Genomic DNA, 18,530 nt, shown 5'->3' on the forward strand with positions numbered 1-18,530 from the left:
ACTTTCTGCCCTAGCCAACTTTGGAGGAAGCTTTGAGCAGGTCAGGCCCCACCGTCATACCACATCACAGCATCCTGGCTGGCTGAGATGAGGAATGTGCCTAGTGGTAAACTATGGTGACATTGGGCTCTCGTAACCTGGGCAGGTGAGTCTTGCCTGGTTTGGGGAAGAAGAGACCTATGAGGCAGGCATAGGATTTAACACATTTCACTCAGTTCTAAAAAGTGAGAGCTACCTTGCATTCAAGTGAATGTGGTGCCACCTTAACAGCACAGTGAAGCCCACTTGTTAAGACTGTTACAGCCTTCTTTTCATACACTCCATTTAACCCAGATGAAAACTCTTTGCCAACACTAATTCACTTGCTTTTGTTGCTGCATTTTGAAACTGATTAATTTGTCAGTCAGTATTTTGACAAGATCAATACAAAACCTTATTAAGAAACTGCATTTATCCCTGGTACATTTTTGCTAATCCTGTGGAAACAGTTTTACAAGACATATTACTCAGTATCAAAAGTTTATACAAAATGGAAATGGGGTTTTGTTCAATCAAAATAATCTTCTATATCAATATCTGGATTCAGGAGATCTTCACCATAGGCTGAAAGATCCATTTGATTTAAAATTAAGTTTTCAAAGGTTTCTTCCAAGTCCGTGTCACCGATCAGCACAGCTCCCACCATTCGGCCACTCTGCATCACTACTTTCACGTACTCCTGTCCCTTGGTACACCTCAGCATCAGTTCATGGTCTGTACCCAAGCCTTGAGCATTGTACTTTCCCAAAACCACCACCTAGCAGAAAGAAAAAGAGAGAGCACTCAGAAGAGCATTGCAGTGGCTTTTAGTACTTCTGCCAGTACTGTTCTAAGCTTCAAAAGACTGATGCAAACAGGGAAATATTTGTCCTGGGGGAACCTCCCCCCTTCACAGGTTAAAAATCTTCACCTTGAACTATCATACGCAGAACCCAGTAACGAACCAGCTACCATGCTGAACTCTGGCTGACGTTATCCAAGGACAGAAACCTAGTGAAACGGAATGTGTGCGCAGAGACGCAGAGTAGAGCAGTTGTCAGTCACCAATTGGAAGTTGTAACACATCTGTAAAGATCATTGCCCTCTTCCGTTTCAGCATTCAAAGTTAGCATGAATGGAGAAAATCTAAACTAAGATTAATTATTACAGAGAGAAGACCGTTTTGTCAATATTAAAGCATCTGCTCAGTGTCAGCAAGTGAAGATAAGTAAGCGACTTGTGTTACTCAGTGGTTGAAGGCTATCAGACTGTGTTTACTTTACCTTGTAATTGAAAAATTTTGTAACATGAGCAAATAGTTCAAAGCTGAAATCCAGATCGATTGATTCCCCTAACGTATCTGCTGCCATGCATTTGGCTGCATACCATCCCATCTGCCTGGCTTGAGTCCACAGCCTCATCTAAAACCAAAGAAAAATAAATTTAAAGACTGAAGACATGTAAGAATGTCTCTGGGCAATGACCTGTTCTCACCAATACATACGGTAGATTTACTACACATAGCAAGGCTGAACGGCTTCTCTTCCAGCCACCTAGATAAAATCATCTGTCACCAACACATGAGGATTATCTATTACAATCAGACTGATGCTGAGCACACACTCATACAATTTGATTTACCTGATGCCACACTGGACTTGGTTTCCAGGACGCTGTGCATATATCTCCAGCTGCATATATGTCTGTCAGGGATGTGTGCATGTGCTTATCCACCTTGAGACCTCCATCTTCACCTAGAGCAAACTAAAGCATTCGCACAACTCAGCAATAACAAAATTAGTAATTTAAACAAAGTAATTCAACTTTATCTGTGTTAAGCAGCCATCTCATTTGTTACTTTTTAACAGCAGACTCCTAAAAAAGTCCAGTAAATTCATTATTCTGTTTAATCAAAACATTTGCAGGTCTAAAATGATATGAATAAACACTATGGGAAGCCAGCAAAGTGCTCTTCTGGGTGCCATGTAGCAGAGAGAAAGGTCATTCAGAGTGAATAATTTATGGCTACTTATTGTCCCATCTAATCTGACTCTATTAGGAAAGCATGACACCACAACAGAAACATATGTTTCAAACCTCTCCATCTCAATGCTCCTTCACCATCAAGGGAAGAAAATGGATCCCCTGAAAAGTGAGTGCCACAGTGAAGTATGTTTCACAACTACCTACGTATCAAGTATTACTTCTTCACATGGAAATGCAACCCTGCCCCCTGCAGAGCTTTTCCTGAATCGTATCAAACCAAGAACCCTTCTAATAAGCAAAGAGAAAACTGGCCTACAAAAGCAGAATTTCCCAGCAATCTCTGCATTCTTTTCTCACTGAGTTTAACAGCAGATCAGTGCTGCATTTTACAACTGATCTTCAAATATCCTTTAAAATCTATGTATGAAAACCAAAGCTTAGAAAAGCATTACATACTGAATAAAATTGTTTAACATGAAACTATGCAGAGTGGTTGGACATCCATGGTAAGATACAAAGCATTAAGCATTATTTCTAGAACACAGTGTGGGTTTTCAAAACATTATTACTGATGCCCCAGGCAGGGGATTAACACAGCTTGCCAAATTTCCAACTGTACTATGTGTGTTACAGGGACACCTCATCTTGAGAGTTCATTTTGTATTTTTACCAAGGCCAGAGAATACATTGCAAACACTTAATTCCTAATCGAACTTCGTAACAGAGGCCTTGAAATATTTAACAGCTCAACATCAGATGTATGTGTCATGGTTTAAGCCCAGCCAGTAACTCAGAACCATGCAGCTGCTCACTCACTTCCCCCCCTTTCTGCCCCCACTCCCAGAGAGATGGGGAGGAGAATGAAAGAATGTAACTGCCACTGGTTGAGATAAGAACGGTTTAGTAACTAAGGTATAACACAAACCACTACTGCTGCCACCAATAATAATAATGATAAGGGAAATAACAAGGGAAGAGAATACAACACCTCACCACTCACCGACTGATACCCAGCCTGACCCAAGCAGCGATTTGGGCCTTGCGTGTAACTCCCCCCCCAGGTTATATACTGGTCATAATGGGTTGTGGTATGGAACACCCCTTTGGCTAGTTTGGGTCAGGTGTCCTGTCTCTGCTTCCTCCTGGCTTCTTGTGCCCTTCCTCACTGGCAGAGCATGAGACTGAAAAGTCCTTGATCAGAGTAAGTGTTACTTAGCAACAACTAAAAACTTCTGTGTGTTATCAGCACTGTTCTCAGGCTAAAGCCAAAATACAGCACTGCACCAGCTACTAGGATGGAGAAAAATTACTGTTACGGCTGAACCCAGGAGAGTATGTTTTCAAAATTTTCTTCGTCTTTATTCATAGGACAGCATTTCTCTTTCTGATCGGAGGAACCACAGAACACCAAATACCCCAACGTGATGGTTTTGCCTGTAACAGAGTTAATTTTCTTCACAGCAGCCTGTATGGTGCTGTGTTTTGGATTTGTGATAAGAAATGTGTTGGTAACACAGGGATGTTTTAAGTGTGCCTGAGCAGTGCTTACACAGTCAAGCCCCCTCTGCTTCTCATCCTGCCCCGCCAGCAGCAAGACTGGGAGTGCACAAGAGCTGGGAGGGGACTCAGCCAGGGCAGCTGATCCCCACTGACCAAAGGGACAGCCCAAGCGTATGATGGTGTGCTCAGCAAGAAAAGCTGAGGGGAAGAAGGAGGAAAGGGGGATGTTTTTAATTAATGGCATTTGTCTTCCCAGGTTACCATTAACACCTGTAAACCTGTTTTCCTGGAGATGTCCAAACCTCTCACTGCTCATGGGAAATAGTGAATGAATTCCTTATTTTGCTTCGCCTGAATTGTCTTTATCTCAAACCACGAGTTTTCTCACTTTTCCAACTTTTCTTTCCAACTCTCTTCCCCATCCCACTGCCAGCCAAAGTTAAACCATATACCCATCATGGAGACAGAATGATCACAAGGCCTGAAAATTCCCAGGGCAGCTATGAACTTCATAATCAGCATCCACGTCGGGATGTTGATTTAAAGCACGACTTCTCTCAATGAAATGATCACATTTATAGCTCTGTTTCCCAGATTCAGGATATTGAAAGTAAATGCTTCCTTCCCAGGAGAAAAATGTGAAGACTTTTAAGATAAGAAATGGTGAAGCATTAACACAAAAATTATTCTAAATATTTGCCACATTAACCAATTATACAAGTGTTTTTCTCTCTTTGTATAGGCTTAATCGTAACAGTGTATATTGTATGTGTACTGTCTACCAGATATGAGGAGCAACATAATAAGCCAAGACAGCAAATGAAATCCATTTTATATTTCCAACATCAGCATACCTGCCTTATTTTGAAATGATGTACACTGGAAACCTGTAGCAATCCATGTCAGAACAAAAGCACAAACCAGCTGAAAAAAGCTTAGCTCACCTTACTTAAACAAACAAAACAACTTTAACTTCAAAAGAAATCATACTTACATTATTGCCAGCAAGAAATGGTGTAACATTTGGCACAACTCCAGTTGCACTGACAATGAAATTGCATCCATAAATTTTTCCATTAGTTAATTCCACATATACAGGCCAAAGCACTGAAAAAGGGGAAAGTTTTGCCCTGAGAATGTAACCAACAGGCGTTATTTTATTAATTATTTTATTAATTATGTCTTCTAATAAGAGATGAAATAAAAAGGAAAAAAAAATAATCTACTGAGACATCTAACTGATTAGGTAGGGAAAAATAAAAAGAAAAAAGATGTAATTAGAGGTTACCTGTAACCTTTCTGACCTTCACTACAAAAACCTATGAGATTTTGGAGTTTAGCTCCAAGTCCTACTATTAACTTTATCTGGATTTTTTCTGAATCAAAGCCCTTGTTTATAGGGGGAAAATACTGTGTCTTGACATTTGCCACTTCTTCAGACCCATGAGATGTTCTCTGAAGTATCTGGCAACTGCCAAGAATTATCCTATATATAAGTTTCCTGATGCACAGGAAATGCCTCAAAAGCAAAAAGAATGTCAGAGATTTGACTTCCTAGAATTTTATGCCAGAAGTAACTGGCTATTAAAAAAGTATTTTAAATATTAATTTCAATTCAGTGGAATTTATAGACAGATTCATGAAGTAAATGATATTTTCTTCTGTTTTCTTTGAAGAATTATTTCAGTTTTGACACTCAATGTTGTTCTGTTGGAGGTTTTACCTCCTACCTCCGCTATTTTACCTGCTTTACCTCCACTATTAAAATATTATTTTATTGGACTGTTACAAGGTGGCACTACTCTACATACAGGATTTAGGCAACTTTGTGGTAAAAGGGTCTTATCCATAACATTTTGTAATTTAATTGTAGCCCATAAATCAAATTTTCAACTACTGTAAATTGCTAGAGCACCATTTGATTTATAAAGGATTTATTTTCCTATTTCCAAATCTGTATTTGCCCTAAAACAGCAAACAGTATCAAACATGCTCCAATACTCCAATCTTCAACACGTTATTTCTGCTCAGTACTGGCACCTACCTTCATCTGGTTCCATGTTCTTCTCTTCTTTAGGAAAAGCCAAAGAAGTCTGTTGCAGCTGTAGAAATTCTTTCTGTAAGTGAATTTTCTTTACTTCACATAGTACTTCAATATGTACTTTATGAGAAAACTGAAGAAAGATTGCCAAAATTGATTATAATCAAAATATGATCTCAAACATGATCAGCAAAAGCAACATTTTTAATAGCAAGTGTACCTTCACCTAAAATGACTTTAGTAAACTGGGAAAAAAACCAAACAAACCAAAAATCAAACCATATACCTCATTCTAAAGCACGACACATTAGCCGAGTTCCCACACTTGTTCCTTTTTTGGCACAGATCTAACCACAGCAAATGGCAGTTTATCTGCTTTTCCAGCAGACACCTAATGTTCCCTGAAATTTCACAAGAACCTAGATTTTTCTGGCACACCAGAAAACATCCTCAAGTTCCCCTGAGTTCACATTAGAAGAATTCAGAACTTAACAGAAAAAAGTAAACTTATCTTTCCTGTCTTTCAGGATTTCAAATCCTTCATTTTTCTGTCATGCATTCAATTCATAATTGCGTATTTCATAAACTTAATACTGATAACAACATTAAGTTTATGTTCTAAATGCTGTAAAAACGAAATATATCCTGTTCCACCGACCCATGTTTCAGCCACTTCTCCTGTTCTGAGGTTGAGACAAACTCAGAAAGTTACCTGTTTCTCTTTTGTGGATTCTGGCCTTAAATGGTTTTATTCTTCACTACCCCAACATGTCTCCATGACCTTCAACAGCCAAAACTCCACTGATTAATCTGCTGAATATCCTAAATATCCTTCAGCTGGCATTGTAAAGCTATTTCGGTAGATACTATGACTGTTTAAGAGGTCTGTTTTCTAATGTGTGATGCAAATGCCTAACAGCCAAGAGATTAATAAATACAAAACTGACCAAAAAATAAAAGGATTTTTACTCTTCACGATGTTCATCCCCACTACCGATTTTATATTGCATTATCTGCTGTGAAAGCAGACTGATGTTCCCTGTACCTTTGTACAAATCCTACTGTAAGTATGGCAGCTAAAATGAAACAGAGGCCCCACTGCTGCTGTTTAAAGCGAAGATTGACACCAGTCCTACAGAAACCTACAAACCAACATTTATATTTCAATCTGAAGAGCAAATTGCTAAAACCATGCCAGTGGAGCTGATTAGCCACCTTCTTCCTGAAGCAGAATATTACTTTATCTGTATTAACATGCTTTCCTGTTAAATTCTGATGGAACAGGAGAATCAGTTAGAGCATTATTTTATTTTTCTAATAATCCTGAATGTGACATTGCATGTTCTGTCATCCTTACCCACTTAAAGCAACATTTAAACAAATACATAAGTAAGATGATGACCATACCTCTTGAGTCCCTTTAAGACTTAAACCCTCATGCCAATCAGGGCCTAAGGCACTGCCCAGTTTGTCAGACGCTGCTGTAGGTCTTTCTTTTTCCTCACTTCCTGAGGGAAAGAGATGAAGATATCAGATTTAGCATGCATACTTCACGGCCTGCAGGTCTGGTTACTAAAAGGAAAGACAAAAGCGTGTAATCCAAAACCTGTTACTTTGCAGGCAAATCAGACTCCAAGCCAGTATTTTTAACACCTTGCAACTTTACACCTTTCATTACTTCACACATCTCCAAACCAACCATGCCCCTGCTGGATGCCTGTATGGACCCTTAAAAGCCAGCCAGACACCACAGCACCACAGTTCTGGAGACCCACAGTAGACTTAGTTGCTTAATATCACTGCTAATCACTGTTTGCTAGCAAATGTGCACTGGCCCCTCTTTTGCATGAAAGTGAAAGTTTTAGCATAGCATGATACATATGATGAACACTGGGTGCCATTTGGTGATGTTCTGGCTGACTCTTTTACAATTTATTCTTCTGACTTAGAACCATGGTTTTGTTTTTTTTTATTATTATTCTAGTCATATACATGTTTGTGTAATGTTCGTTCATTCAGTTCTAGTTGACTGTTGTTATTAAGATTGCAGTTTCACTGCATCAGTAATAACAACCTGAGGGGTTTCATCTGGTCCTCCAACAGCTTATTATGGGAGAGTTCCTTCCTACATAATGCTGCCATGTATTACAAGTATTACAGAAAACAGAACAAGTTCTTCAGCAGGTGGAATACAGGAAATTGAATGAGAACTTGGCACCGATATAAAAGAGCACTTTTACATGCTGCCATGTCTCTACATATATTCTGAATGGGGTTTTATATCTCTTTTTTACTTTTTTTTTTTTTTAAAGAAGGGAGTGCTACTAATAACAGCAATCCTTATTTATGACCTGCTATATTAACTCATCTTAAGACTGTTAACATTAAAAACTGCTGCTGCAGTGTTAGAAGACCAAAACACCATACCTTCCATTGTGTACTTGGTTCTTTTACATTCAATTGGAGTCTCTTGTTTTTCAGCAGACAGCTTTGGAATGAGAAATTCGGCTGCTCCTGCATCAAAGAAAGTGTTCCCAATGGCTTTGTCTTTGATAGCCCAGATCACTTCACAGCCTTGAATTTCATACCTGCAGACATTTAAACAATGGATAAAGTCACAAACTACCTGAAAAGGACCTGACTCTTAGCAATGCAACTAGAAGTGTGACAGGTTTAGTTCCAAAACCTAGAAATAAGGGATCCAAGACATTTAAACCTATCAAATCCACCACTGCTTCTAAGTATTTTCATAAGGAACCCATTACAAAAAAGAGATTAAAATCTCTTCAAGCTGACAGGTCAAACTTTCTCATCAGCACAACCTCAGCTGCACCAGGGTGGAGGGTAAGGGGAGGTAGATCAAATTTATGATATTACTACTTAGTATTTCCTGCTCCCCACAATTTAAAAAATGTGCATTTTTCCAGACTGCCCACTGCTAAGCAGCGGCATTTGGATCTTGTTTGTACTACCTGGAACATGAACTGGTAGAGACATGCAGAAAACAATTTGGTGAAAGTGGAAAAGTGATTCCCTGCAACACAAAACAAGACCATATACTGGCATAATATAGGTGGTTTTGTAACGTAGCAGACTGAAGGACCACATGGTTCAGTAGCCTACCTGTGACAAAGGCCACATCAGACACTTCAAAATCTCTGTCAGATTAGATTCGGGTGGGTGCAAGATAAACTGCCTCTTTATTCCCATTACACCTTCTGTTTCCAGAAGTCAGACAAGTTTTATAACTTAAATATTGCCCTTATTAGCCTTAACAGAAATCTCTGTTGGTGCCAATTCAGGCACTGTACATTCTTGGTATCTATGTGCCAAAGCTTCTTCTGAAGCTTGCTGAATTTTATGTGACAGTAAGCACCACTACACTGCAAAAAAAAATTTTAATCAATTTTGCTACTAAATTCTTTAAGCGCTACGATTTTATAAGCCAACCTTTTCCCAAACTCATGCACACCAGAAAAGATTTTATTTGCACATCTATCTTTAAAACGTAGTCATTTACTTACACTAATTCAAGTGCAATCCCGCCATTTCCTACCACTACTATTCTCTCAGCTTGAGCCAAATTCTTCTGGAAAGCCTGCATTAAGAAAGGAAAAAAGTCTATTACAACTTAGGTCATATGTTCCCTCACACTGATCCCTTATACGCTTTTCAGTATTTTCTTGCTCTGCTAGTCTCTTATTTTGATCTTCTCAGATTAATGATACACATTTACTTACACCAAGATCTGGTACAAACACTCATGAAACCTGTGAAGTTCTAACACTGAGGGATGAAGTTACTGGTAAAGCCTTACAACTCTCAAATTGAGACAGGAGAAGTCAAATAATTACATTTAAGCCACTTAGAGACCTTAATAGAATCCAGGAGACTTTTCTCCATCCTAGAGACCATTAGCATTGTGATATCTATTAATCCAGTTTTATCACAACTTGCATAACTTTCACAGCAATCTGCATAACATTAAAAAGGCAAAGATACAGAAATTTGGGAGTTTAAAAAATTCCGATCAGAAATCAGGAACTTAAAAAAATATTTGTAGCAAATCTGAGAACCAATTTTATTTTGCAAAAAGCTTTCAGAAAGAAATGAGTCTCCAAATAATATCTTAGTGGCAAGAGAAATTGAAAAAAAAATGAAAGACAATACAGCCCAGTGTTTTTTTAGATCATAGTCATGATTCTTGATTTGTCTGAAACAAAATACTTGAAGTGGCTCAGACCAACTACTGCAACTATACAAAAATCTGTTCATCCATACTTCCAGTTTACCTGACTAATTGTGTCAGAGAACCTGAACTGTAAAGACCAGGAAAACTGCAGTTCTTTAATCCCTTCAGAGAAGGATGCTCAAGTTGTACCAGAAGGAATTAGTGAACTCAAGCAATCATCATTTAAACAACAACAAAACCCAACCACAAAACAAAACAAAATCCCAACAAATCCAACCCCAGAAACAAGCATTTTCAGCCTTATTCGAAGTTCAACATCAGCTTTGATGTGAGCTCAGTCTACTGTCTCCCACTGGCAGACAGTGGATACACATGGAAGACCATAAGGCAACAAGCACCAAGCACATGATACTATCCTGCAACATCCTCACAGGTTCTAGACACCACTGGTGCCACTCAAGTGGCATCTTTCTCTTCAATTTAGACAAGGTAAATGCATTGAGGGCTGTCTTTTTTGTGGTTTGTTGTTTGGGTTTTTTTTCCCTTCTATTTCTTTCTTTTTTTTCCTTTTTTTTTTATCTCAGCTAAAGTTTTAATATCTAAACCAACCAACAACAATTTCATAGTTTCACAGCAGTTTACTTGAAAAAGTACCTCCTTTTTTATTCTCAATGTCAAACTTTATTTGATGAATTACAGTTCTTATGTTGTGAAGAAGCAGCGTTCACGTTCACCTTGCCTCCAATTCTGAAGACCTACAGCACTGAAACCTCAGTTTCTACTTCTAAGCTGAAGTTTTAGTCTATTAAGTTATTCCTCAAGTGAAAACTTTCCCACATCTTTTACTGTAACTGTAACTTTTTATGTACAATGAGGACAAGCCACAGTAAAACTAGGAAGACAAAAAAAAGCCATTCACTAACTTTTCACTGTGAGAAGTAGCCCTTCATATCATGTACCAGGTACACCTCCTCACAGGAGTTTCTAGTAGTGCTTACTTCCTGTTTATGTTTTCAGATTGGCTTCTGCCTGAAGGGCAAAAGATTCCATTAATTCTAGATTACCATGTTAGAAATACCATCTATGAAATATCTATAAACTTAATAAATTTACTGACTAATTAAATAGCCTTAAAATACCACTAAATAAATTAGCTGCTACTGAAAGTCTTCTTACGTAAGGATATATGACAACAAACATCACCTTATGTTTTACCATTTCACTCCACATTCATCTTTATTATTTTCCATCAGAATCAGGAATATATTTTATACTTATATGTCCAAACCACATTTACCTGTGCACTGTCAGTATCCCGGATTCCTAATACATACGGGTTTCCCTCAAAAATCAATTTTGGTTTTGCTCCAGCACACAGGCAAATTTTGTCATACATATATTCTTTCCCATCTTCAGTGAAAATTTTCTGTTAAAAGAAAAAATAAAAACCTATTGGAGACATCTAACAGAACATCAGCATTTCTTCTCCTTCATAGCACAGTATTCTGCAGATATTAAATGCTGTAACTGTCTTCTTAAAGAGCAAGCCTTCATACTCTCATTGTGTGTCATTTATCTGCATTACATTCACCACACCCTTACAAGCCTAAGTGTATGCCCTCGTACGACTGGTGAAACCGAAAGCGGACACAGTGTTCTCAAAGAAATGTGAAATACAAAGATTACCAGTTGGTGGCACTCTGTACTTACTAGCTGTGCTACGGAACAGGTTTTCCACGTGACGAATATCCTCCCCACTCCAGCAACAGATGTATGTCTATGCACTATTATATAGTAGCAATTAAGATTCTCATTCAAAACCTTTCAACAATGGTAGACCTGTGTTAACCAGGCAGAGGCCAGAATACAGTTTAGAAAGGCGGCAATTTCTGTCCTTTGCTAAAGAAAAAAGGTAGGCACTAAACCAGCTACATCATTCTGCAACAAAGCAGTACTTACATTTCACTGTTTTATGACTTTTATGTGTTCCTTTCCAAACTAGAAGCTAACCAGTTTACAGAGGTTTTGCATAACGAGAGTTGCTACAGGTTTTAGACAAAAGATCCTCCAAATTATAGTAATGATCTAAGTAGAATTAGATTCAGAGTATTCATAGAATCTAACTGGGATCATACCTCTGTGACTTAAAATGAGCATAGTGCGGTTTGGATTTGAATGTGAATTTGTGATAAATGCATGCTGAAGTGAAAAGTAGTATGTGAAGCTGACACAGACACTATCAAGGATCTGGACCTGCTCATACTTGTAACACATTTCCTGATTAAAAAAATGAAAGCAGGAAAGGTGAAAACATTGCTTCTTTCAGGACTTCTTTTTTTTTTTTTTTTTTGTAACACAAAATTGTTAATATTGGGTCTCAGTAGCAACAAGCAGTAACTCAGGAATTGGCCAGGTTTGCAATCAAGGATTACAGAAATGTTCAGACACCTGGATTCATTCAGACACCTGGATTCACATACAGTTTTGGTTTCACTGACTGGGTTCTCTTTGATTCCAATCAGGTTTTCAATGATCTCTCTCTAAGGTGTCAAATATTTCAATCTAAAACATATCGTTTCTTAATTTACAAGTAATTTCTGATCTACAGTATTGTCCTCTGTATGTATTTCTACTTGAACAACAGTGTGAGTGATAAATGAAATTAAAGTTAAGAAGTTTTTTCTTGTAATTTTGGTAACTTAACACTTTAGTACTCAGTGTTCTTGAATAGAATTTCACACCCTAAACTTTCAACCATTTCTTTTTTTTTTTTTATAAATAATTTGAAAAGCCACATAAAAGACAACACACTAGCTTACATGCTCATTGCTTCTCAATTGTTTCACTCCAGACTGTATAACTTTAATATTGGGATATCGTTTTTCTAATAGGGAACTCGGCTGCTCTTCCACATCAAATTCCTCAAGTGTTTTAGAGACCTGTAGAAAGAAGAGAGGTATTTAAAAATGTGCATTATTTATCTCCTTTTTCTGAAGCTTGTAACAAAATATGTTATGTTCACTTCCAGTAAAGGAATCACAACATAAAGCCCATACTGTCTCAAAACATGTTATCATGTTACTACTAAAGGCTCCTTTTTATATACAGAATCTTTTCATGCCTGTTCCTGGTATTCTCTTTAAAATAAAATATAATCTGGTGACATTGTCTTCAAAAAACTCTTGCTGCAGGTAGTTGGCCCTCATGTCGGGAAAAGGGCTTACTGTTCTTCAGCTTGTATGCAGGACATAAGGCAAGTGTTCAGGCAAAACAGATTCAAGATTACCTCAATACATTTACTCAGCATCTCGTCCATAGTCACTATTTGGTGTTTCAGAGACCGGGGTGGGGGGGGCTGGGGGTGGGAAAATAGAATCTGGGAAACATTCTAAGTTATGCTGATTTTCTGGGTTTCTTCCAGAAGGGGGCCTCCAGGCCTTCAACTTTACAGAATATTCAAAGAGTCTGGCTCACAGCTAGGAACCAGAAAAGACACCACGCTTGCAATTCAGAGAGAAATTAAGATGCTTGTGTCCAAAACTTAAGATTCTGCTACCTTCAAATAGTGTTTAGCTCCTCCCTTACTCTTCAGATGCTGAAACTTGTGCCAATGTGAATTACAGACTTTACACTTTTGCATGTTTAATGTCTTTCCTGGATACTCATGACCCTACTGTCAAATCTCTCAAGCTCAGAAGGTATTTTTTAGTTTCATATTACTCTACCAGTCTCACAGAGAGCTCCAAGTCTCTCAGCTATCTTCTGAGCATTCCATTCCTGGACAAAAAACAGAGTTGGAAAAGGAAGGGATGCTGACAGCCAATTACAGGTACTAAATGCAAAGACCTGCTTTTCAAATCTCTTTCTGCTTTATTCTCCCCTGTAGTGATCTGAATTAGGCATTCATACACCAGGAAGAATTACGATAAAACTAGGCTGTCAGACAAACTGCAGAGTGACCTTTCTCTACTTGTAGCGAGATATGCCACGCCTGCTAGATACCATGTTTCAAAACCATGGTATTTTTATGGGTTTAAACTTAAACAGGGGAAGTTCAGGTTAGATAGAAGGAAGAAGTTCTTTACTGTGGGGGTGCTCCACCCCTGGCAGTGGTCAAGGCCAGGCTGCAATGAGCCTTCAGCAACATGGTCTAGTGTGAGGTGTCCCTACACGTCAGGAGGGTTGAAATTAGATGATCTTTAAGGTCCTTTCCAACCCTGACCATTCTATGATTCTATGAAAAAGAGAGTCATGACAATAAATACCAGGTGCAAGTCCAGCTCTTGGTGTCCTTTCTCTGAGAGGTAAACCAAACTTCTTACCAGCTGGCAGCTTTGCATCCCAAGTTATATGCAATACAGTCTGCAACTCTTTCCATGGCTCAGCATAAAGTTCCCTCAGAGAGGGAAAAACAGCAGTGCTTTCTAAGATCTGGGTACCTCTGTGAAACCAGCTTAATGAACCCACAGACAGAAATCTGAACTCATGTATGGATTTAGTTTTCTTCTTCAAACTAGCAGGAAAGAAGTCACCGAATCACCATCTGCTGGACATGTAGATAAAGCTGAAGGCAATTCCACAGAAATTTCCCTTTGTTACTTGTCAGAAGCCTGTTTCTGCACGAAATTCAAACATACTACCGTATATGAGAATCGCTAGTGAGACTATGTTTCTTCAGCAATTTATACCAAAGACATCATTTCAGTGCTTGAAATGAAGCACCCCTTAGCAAATCAGTGAAATAATGCTCCAGTAACTTGGAAAACACTTCCACTACGTAAGTATCCTTTGCTCGAATGGTGTGAATATATTCACAATTACTGATGATTAGGAATCACTATAATGTATCTCAGTCCTACTAACACCACGGAAGTCACACTGATGTGAAAGCAAGTTTAAATTTGTAAGCATTTTCAGCTCTAGGTTCTAAATTACATGTACATACGCAAACTTCTGAAAAGGTCTTACCGTAAGAAAAATTAAATTGTTCTTACCTGTCTGAAATTCGTTACTGCTTTTATAACTGGAGAAGCTGTCATTAAAAAAATGTCTTCTGATGGGAATTCCATGGCCAGCTTGTAAAGAAACAGAAATAATGATGAGTGAGTACAATCAATAGATTTTGACTTTAATACAAAAAAAGTATTACCAAAAAGTAATATGTATTACTACACTACTTTAATCTAGTGGAATCCTATTGGATAAACGCTACTTCAAGAGTGTTTAAGTACTATCCATAAGAGTGATAACAACTGAAAAAAACAGAATTTGGAGACCCAGGATCTTAATTCTTTCCACACAAATACATCTTCATGAACTGCAGCCATGGTATATGGGACTACACAAATGACTATTTTTCGCAGTATTCTAAAGGCCAACTGTAGGAGCAGACTATGACCATGTGCTTTCTGGAGACACCCAGTTGCTGGACATACTTTTTTTTACTCATATAGAAGTGAATAATTGTCCCTAACATATGCTTCACACATTGTAGCTGTACGTGTTGTATTGACAGACAATAAGAAGAAAGATTGACATGTAGCACACTGTGCTGCAGCAGCTGCTCTCAGCTGTACCAAATATGACTCAGAAAAACTACAGAATGCTGTAGAAAACACAGGATCATATTCGGCATCTTTATTAATGACAGACAATGGAATTGAGTGCACCCTCAGCAAGCCTACAGATAGTACAAAGCTGTTGTGATGTAGTTGACATGCTGAGGGAAGGAATGCCATCCAGAAGGACCTTGACAGGTTTGAGGAGTGTGCTCATGTGAGCCTCATGAAGTTCAGCAAGACCAAGTGCAAGGTCCCACACCTGGGCTGGGGCAATCAACAGTATCAGCACAGCTTGGGTGGTGAATGGATTGAGAGCAGCCCTGCAGAGAAGACTTTGGGGTACTGGTGGATGAAAAATCAGATAAGGGCTGTCAACATGTGACTGCAGTCCAGAACACCATTCATATCTTGGGCTGCATAAAAAGAATTGTGGGCAGCAGTTCAAGGAACTCCACCTGGAGTAGATTAGGTTTAAGTAAGAAATTCTTTAGTGTGAGACACTGGAACAGGTTGCCTGGAGAAGCTGTGGATGCTCCATCCCTGGAAGAGTTCAAGGCCAGGCTGGACAGGGCTTTGAGCGACCTGACCTAGTGGAAGGAGTTCCTGCCCTTGGCAGGGTGTTGGAACTGGATGATCTTTAAGGTCCCTTCCAACCCAAACCATTCCGTGATTCTATGTAATAATCATCAGATGTATCCTGTGATTCAAAATTTTAAGACTGATATAATGTACTTTGCATCACTTACATATGCTCAAATGCTTACCCCTGCCCTCTTATTAAGATTTAATGGTTGTTTCAAACTTTCATTTGGTCATATTAAGTTTGTTGCATTTCTTTACCTTCTAAAATACTAGGATTAGAAATCTGCCACACAGAATATATATCCATACATATGGAAATATATAAGTCATCACAATCCACAAAGAAATGTTGCAATATAAGCATGAAAGGCAGAAATTACGTAAGACATGAAACATTTACGACAGAGAAAATAAATCTAACTCAAACTCAGCTTCTAAGACATTTTGTTGGAATATTTCAAAATTTACTTAAAATGTAAGTAACTCTGTATTAATTCTTTTGAGACATGACATGACGCAATGATTGTTCTCAGATAGCTGCCTAAGAAGTCTGAACTACAAGACATCATATAATGAATACCCAAAATGCAACATGATGGACAAGTTGTTTATTGCCACTGTGCTCCACAGAACCATACTTGCTCAAAATCGGGACTGAGAAAAATTGTGTCCAATCCTCTTATTTCAAGTTTACCCCCAGCTATGGATGTACAATGCAGAAATCCGTCTAAAACACACAGCACCACTTTTAGTGGTCTTGGTGAACCAAAACATTGGCCAGGAGACCACTAATGCTCACTGACAAAGGGCTTCCTGCATTACTAAGATGAGAAAAACAGGCAAGTCTCTGTCAACACATAACAATCTGATTTGGGTTTTTCCAGGTTAAAAAGTAAGGGTGAGGGAAAGAAAAGGAGTGTAAGAGAAGAGGTGGAATCACAGCAGTAACCGGCACTCTGTGAGCTTTGGAAGAAAACAAAAGAAACTCTGTGGCACTAAAACAGCAAAAGGCATCTTCAAAAAACCAATAAATTTAGGCCCTTTTATAGCAATCTTAAACACTGCAGGCATCCAATGTATACTGGAAATAAGCGTGTTGTGAAACAGGATCATAACAATTGGAGACAATTCTAAATTACTTCCAGGAAAGCAAGTCTCTGGGAATATTAAATGTTGACCTAAATCTTATTCTTACAAGCACATAAGGATATACAAAAGCCTTAATTATGTGAATGGTTTAACAAACTTTTAAGGGATTAATTCATACAAATACAGGATTTAAGTGTCTATAGTACAGAGACCACACGTTACAATAACCATGAATAAAAAGAAAAATCCCCTCAAACTAATAAATGGCAGAATCAACCCAGATGCATAAAGATGGAGAACAGTATCAATATTTTCTTTAATCAGCATGTAGTTTATACAACGTCAGAAATGAAATAGTATCACTCCATCCACAGACAATAGATGGTTGAAACACAGTCTTTAGACTGCTTTGTAGTTTCAACAGCTAAATATTTTTCAACTGAACTGTAATCTGCATCATTCTGTTCTACATTATAGGTACAAAACTATGTACAAAATTGCCTCCAATTACTGATACTTTTAAAATACCCTGAAATTAGAAATCAGACAAATTTGTTTCAGAGTTTGAACTCATGGAAAACTGCTGAGATTGGCACACAGGTGTACAGCCCTAAACATGGATCCAAGAAAGACATAAAAAGGCACACATCACAGCAGCGTTCACCTTAGTTGCAGTACGAGCCTTTATGCCTGTAAATAAGGCATGCAGTGCTCCTTTCTGACCTCTTGACTAGCATACAGAATGCCAGCCTTCTCAAAGTTTTTATCCTTTTATGAAGTGGTCCTAAGCCTTGATGAGGTTATTAGCAGTTCAGTTTTAATCTCTCAGCATTTCTAGACAGATAAACATTATTATAGTACAACACCGTTCCCCTGGAACTGTGGTTTTTTTTAAGAGGAATAACGAATTTCTTAAAAAATGGGGCAATTACTAACTTAATGAGACTACTTATGCAGTTACTATATAAATGTAAAGAACTGTTCTCTATAGAGGTTCCTACGCTGGCTCTGGTCGGAATTAGGGAGTGCTAGGTCGACGCTGCTGCCCGTGACCAACACGTCACCCGCCGTCTGAGGTGCCCATACCCCGCTGTCCCCCCGCAGCCGCGGGCCGTCGTCTACCAGCGGCGGGGGCGGGGGAGGTGGGGAAAGCGCGCATGCGTGAGGCGGGTAGAGGGGCCCCGGCCTTTTACCTTCTCCGCGCAGGTCACCCCTGCAATTCCTCCGCCCACCACCACGAATCGAGTCCGCGCACCGCTATAGGCCGCCGCCATTTCCCCGCTTGCTCCCCGGAGCGCCGGGCCTCGGAGAAAGGAAGACGGTGTTCGAGACCGGCTTCTCGCTGCCGCCTCTTCGCTAGGGTGCGGGACGCGGCGGCGCAGCTCCGCCTACGGTGCGCGGCAGCGCCCAAAATTGCTCCGCTGGCGGCGCGGAACTTCCCGCAGAGCAAGGGCTGTCTCTCTTCGGACGCCAACCCCAACCCATCCCTTTCCACTGTTTTTTATTTCTTTTCTTACTATTTTTTTTTTTTTTTTAATTTGGAGTTTACTTTCTCCACTTC

At 39.0% G+C, this 18,530-nt stretch overlaps 1 protein-coding gene across 1 annotated transcript; it reads right to left on the minus strand.

The window, feature by feature from the left end:
* Nucleotides 1-506: 506 nt before the first annotated feature.
* On the minus strand, nt 507-18,281 carry PYROXD1 (pyridine nucleotide-disulphide oxidoreductase domain 1). The gene is made up of 12 exons (XM_057405247.1): nt 18,163-18,281; nt 14,732-14,812; nt 12,557-12,676; nt 11,035-11,163; nt 9,070-9,143; nt 7,973-8,133; nt 6,953-7,053; nt 5,549-5,678; nt 4,499-4,611; nt 1,660-1,782; nt 1,302-1,439; nt 507-796 (listed from the first exon to the last, which is right to left on the minus strand). The coding sequence occupies exons 1-12, from the start codon at nt 18,241-18,243 to the stop codon at nt 548-550; spliced, it is 1,500 nt and encodes a 499-aa protein (XP_057261230.1). The 5' UTR covers nt 18,244-18,281; the 3' UTR covers nt 507-547.
* Between the last annotated feature and the right edge of the window lie 249 nt (nt 18,282-18,530).

This window comes from Pezoporus wallicus, unplaced genomic scaffold (assembly GCF_028554395.1).
Source record: "Pezoporus wallicus isolate ANWC-B61680 ecotype Strahan unplaced genomic scaffold, APGP_CSIRO_Pwel_v1 contig_6789, whole genome shotgun sequence".
In the NCBI taxonomy this organism is placed as follows: Eukaryota; Metazoa; Chordata; class Aves; order Psittaciformes; family Psittacidae; genus Pezoporus; species Pezoporus wallicus.

Bases quoted from the DNA above. Each gene is read 5' to 3' on its own strand.
- PYROXD1 (XM_057405247.1), bottom strand. From the start codon at position 18,243: ATGGCGGCGGCCTATAGCGGTGCGCGGACTCGATTCGTGGTGGTGGGC. The intron at 1,440-1,659 runs GTAAATCAAATT...CTTTGGTTTTAG, and splicing joins CAAGTCCAGTGTGGCATCAG to ATGAGGCTGTGGACTCAAGC. The intron at 797-1,301 runs GTAAAGTAAACA...TCTTTCTGCTAG, and splicing joins CAAAATTTTTCAATTACAAG to GTGGTGGTTTTGGGAAAGTA.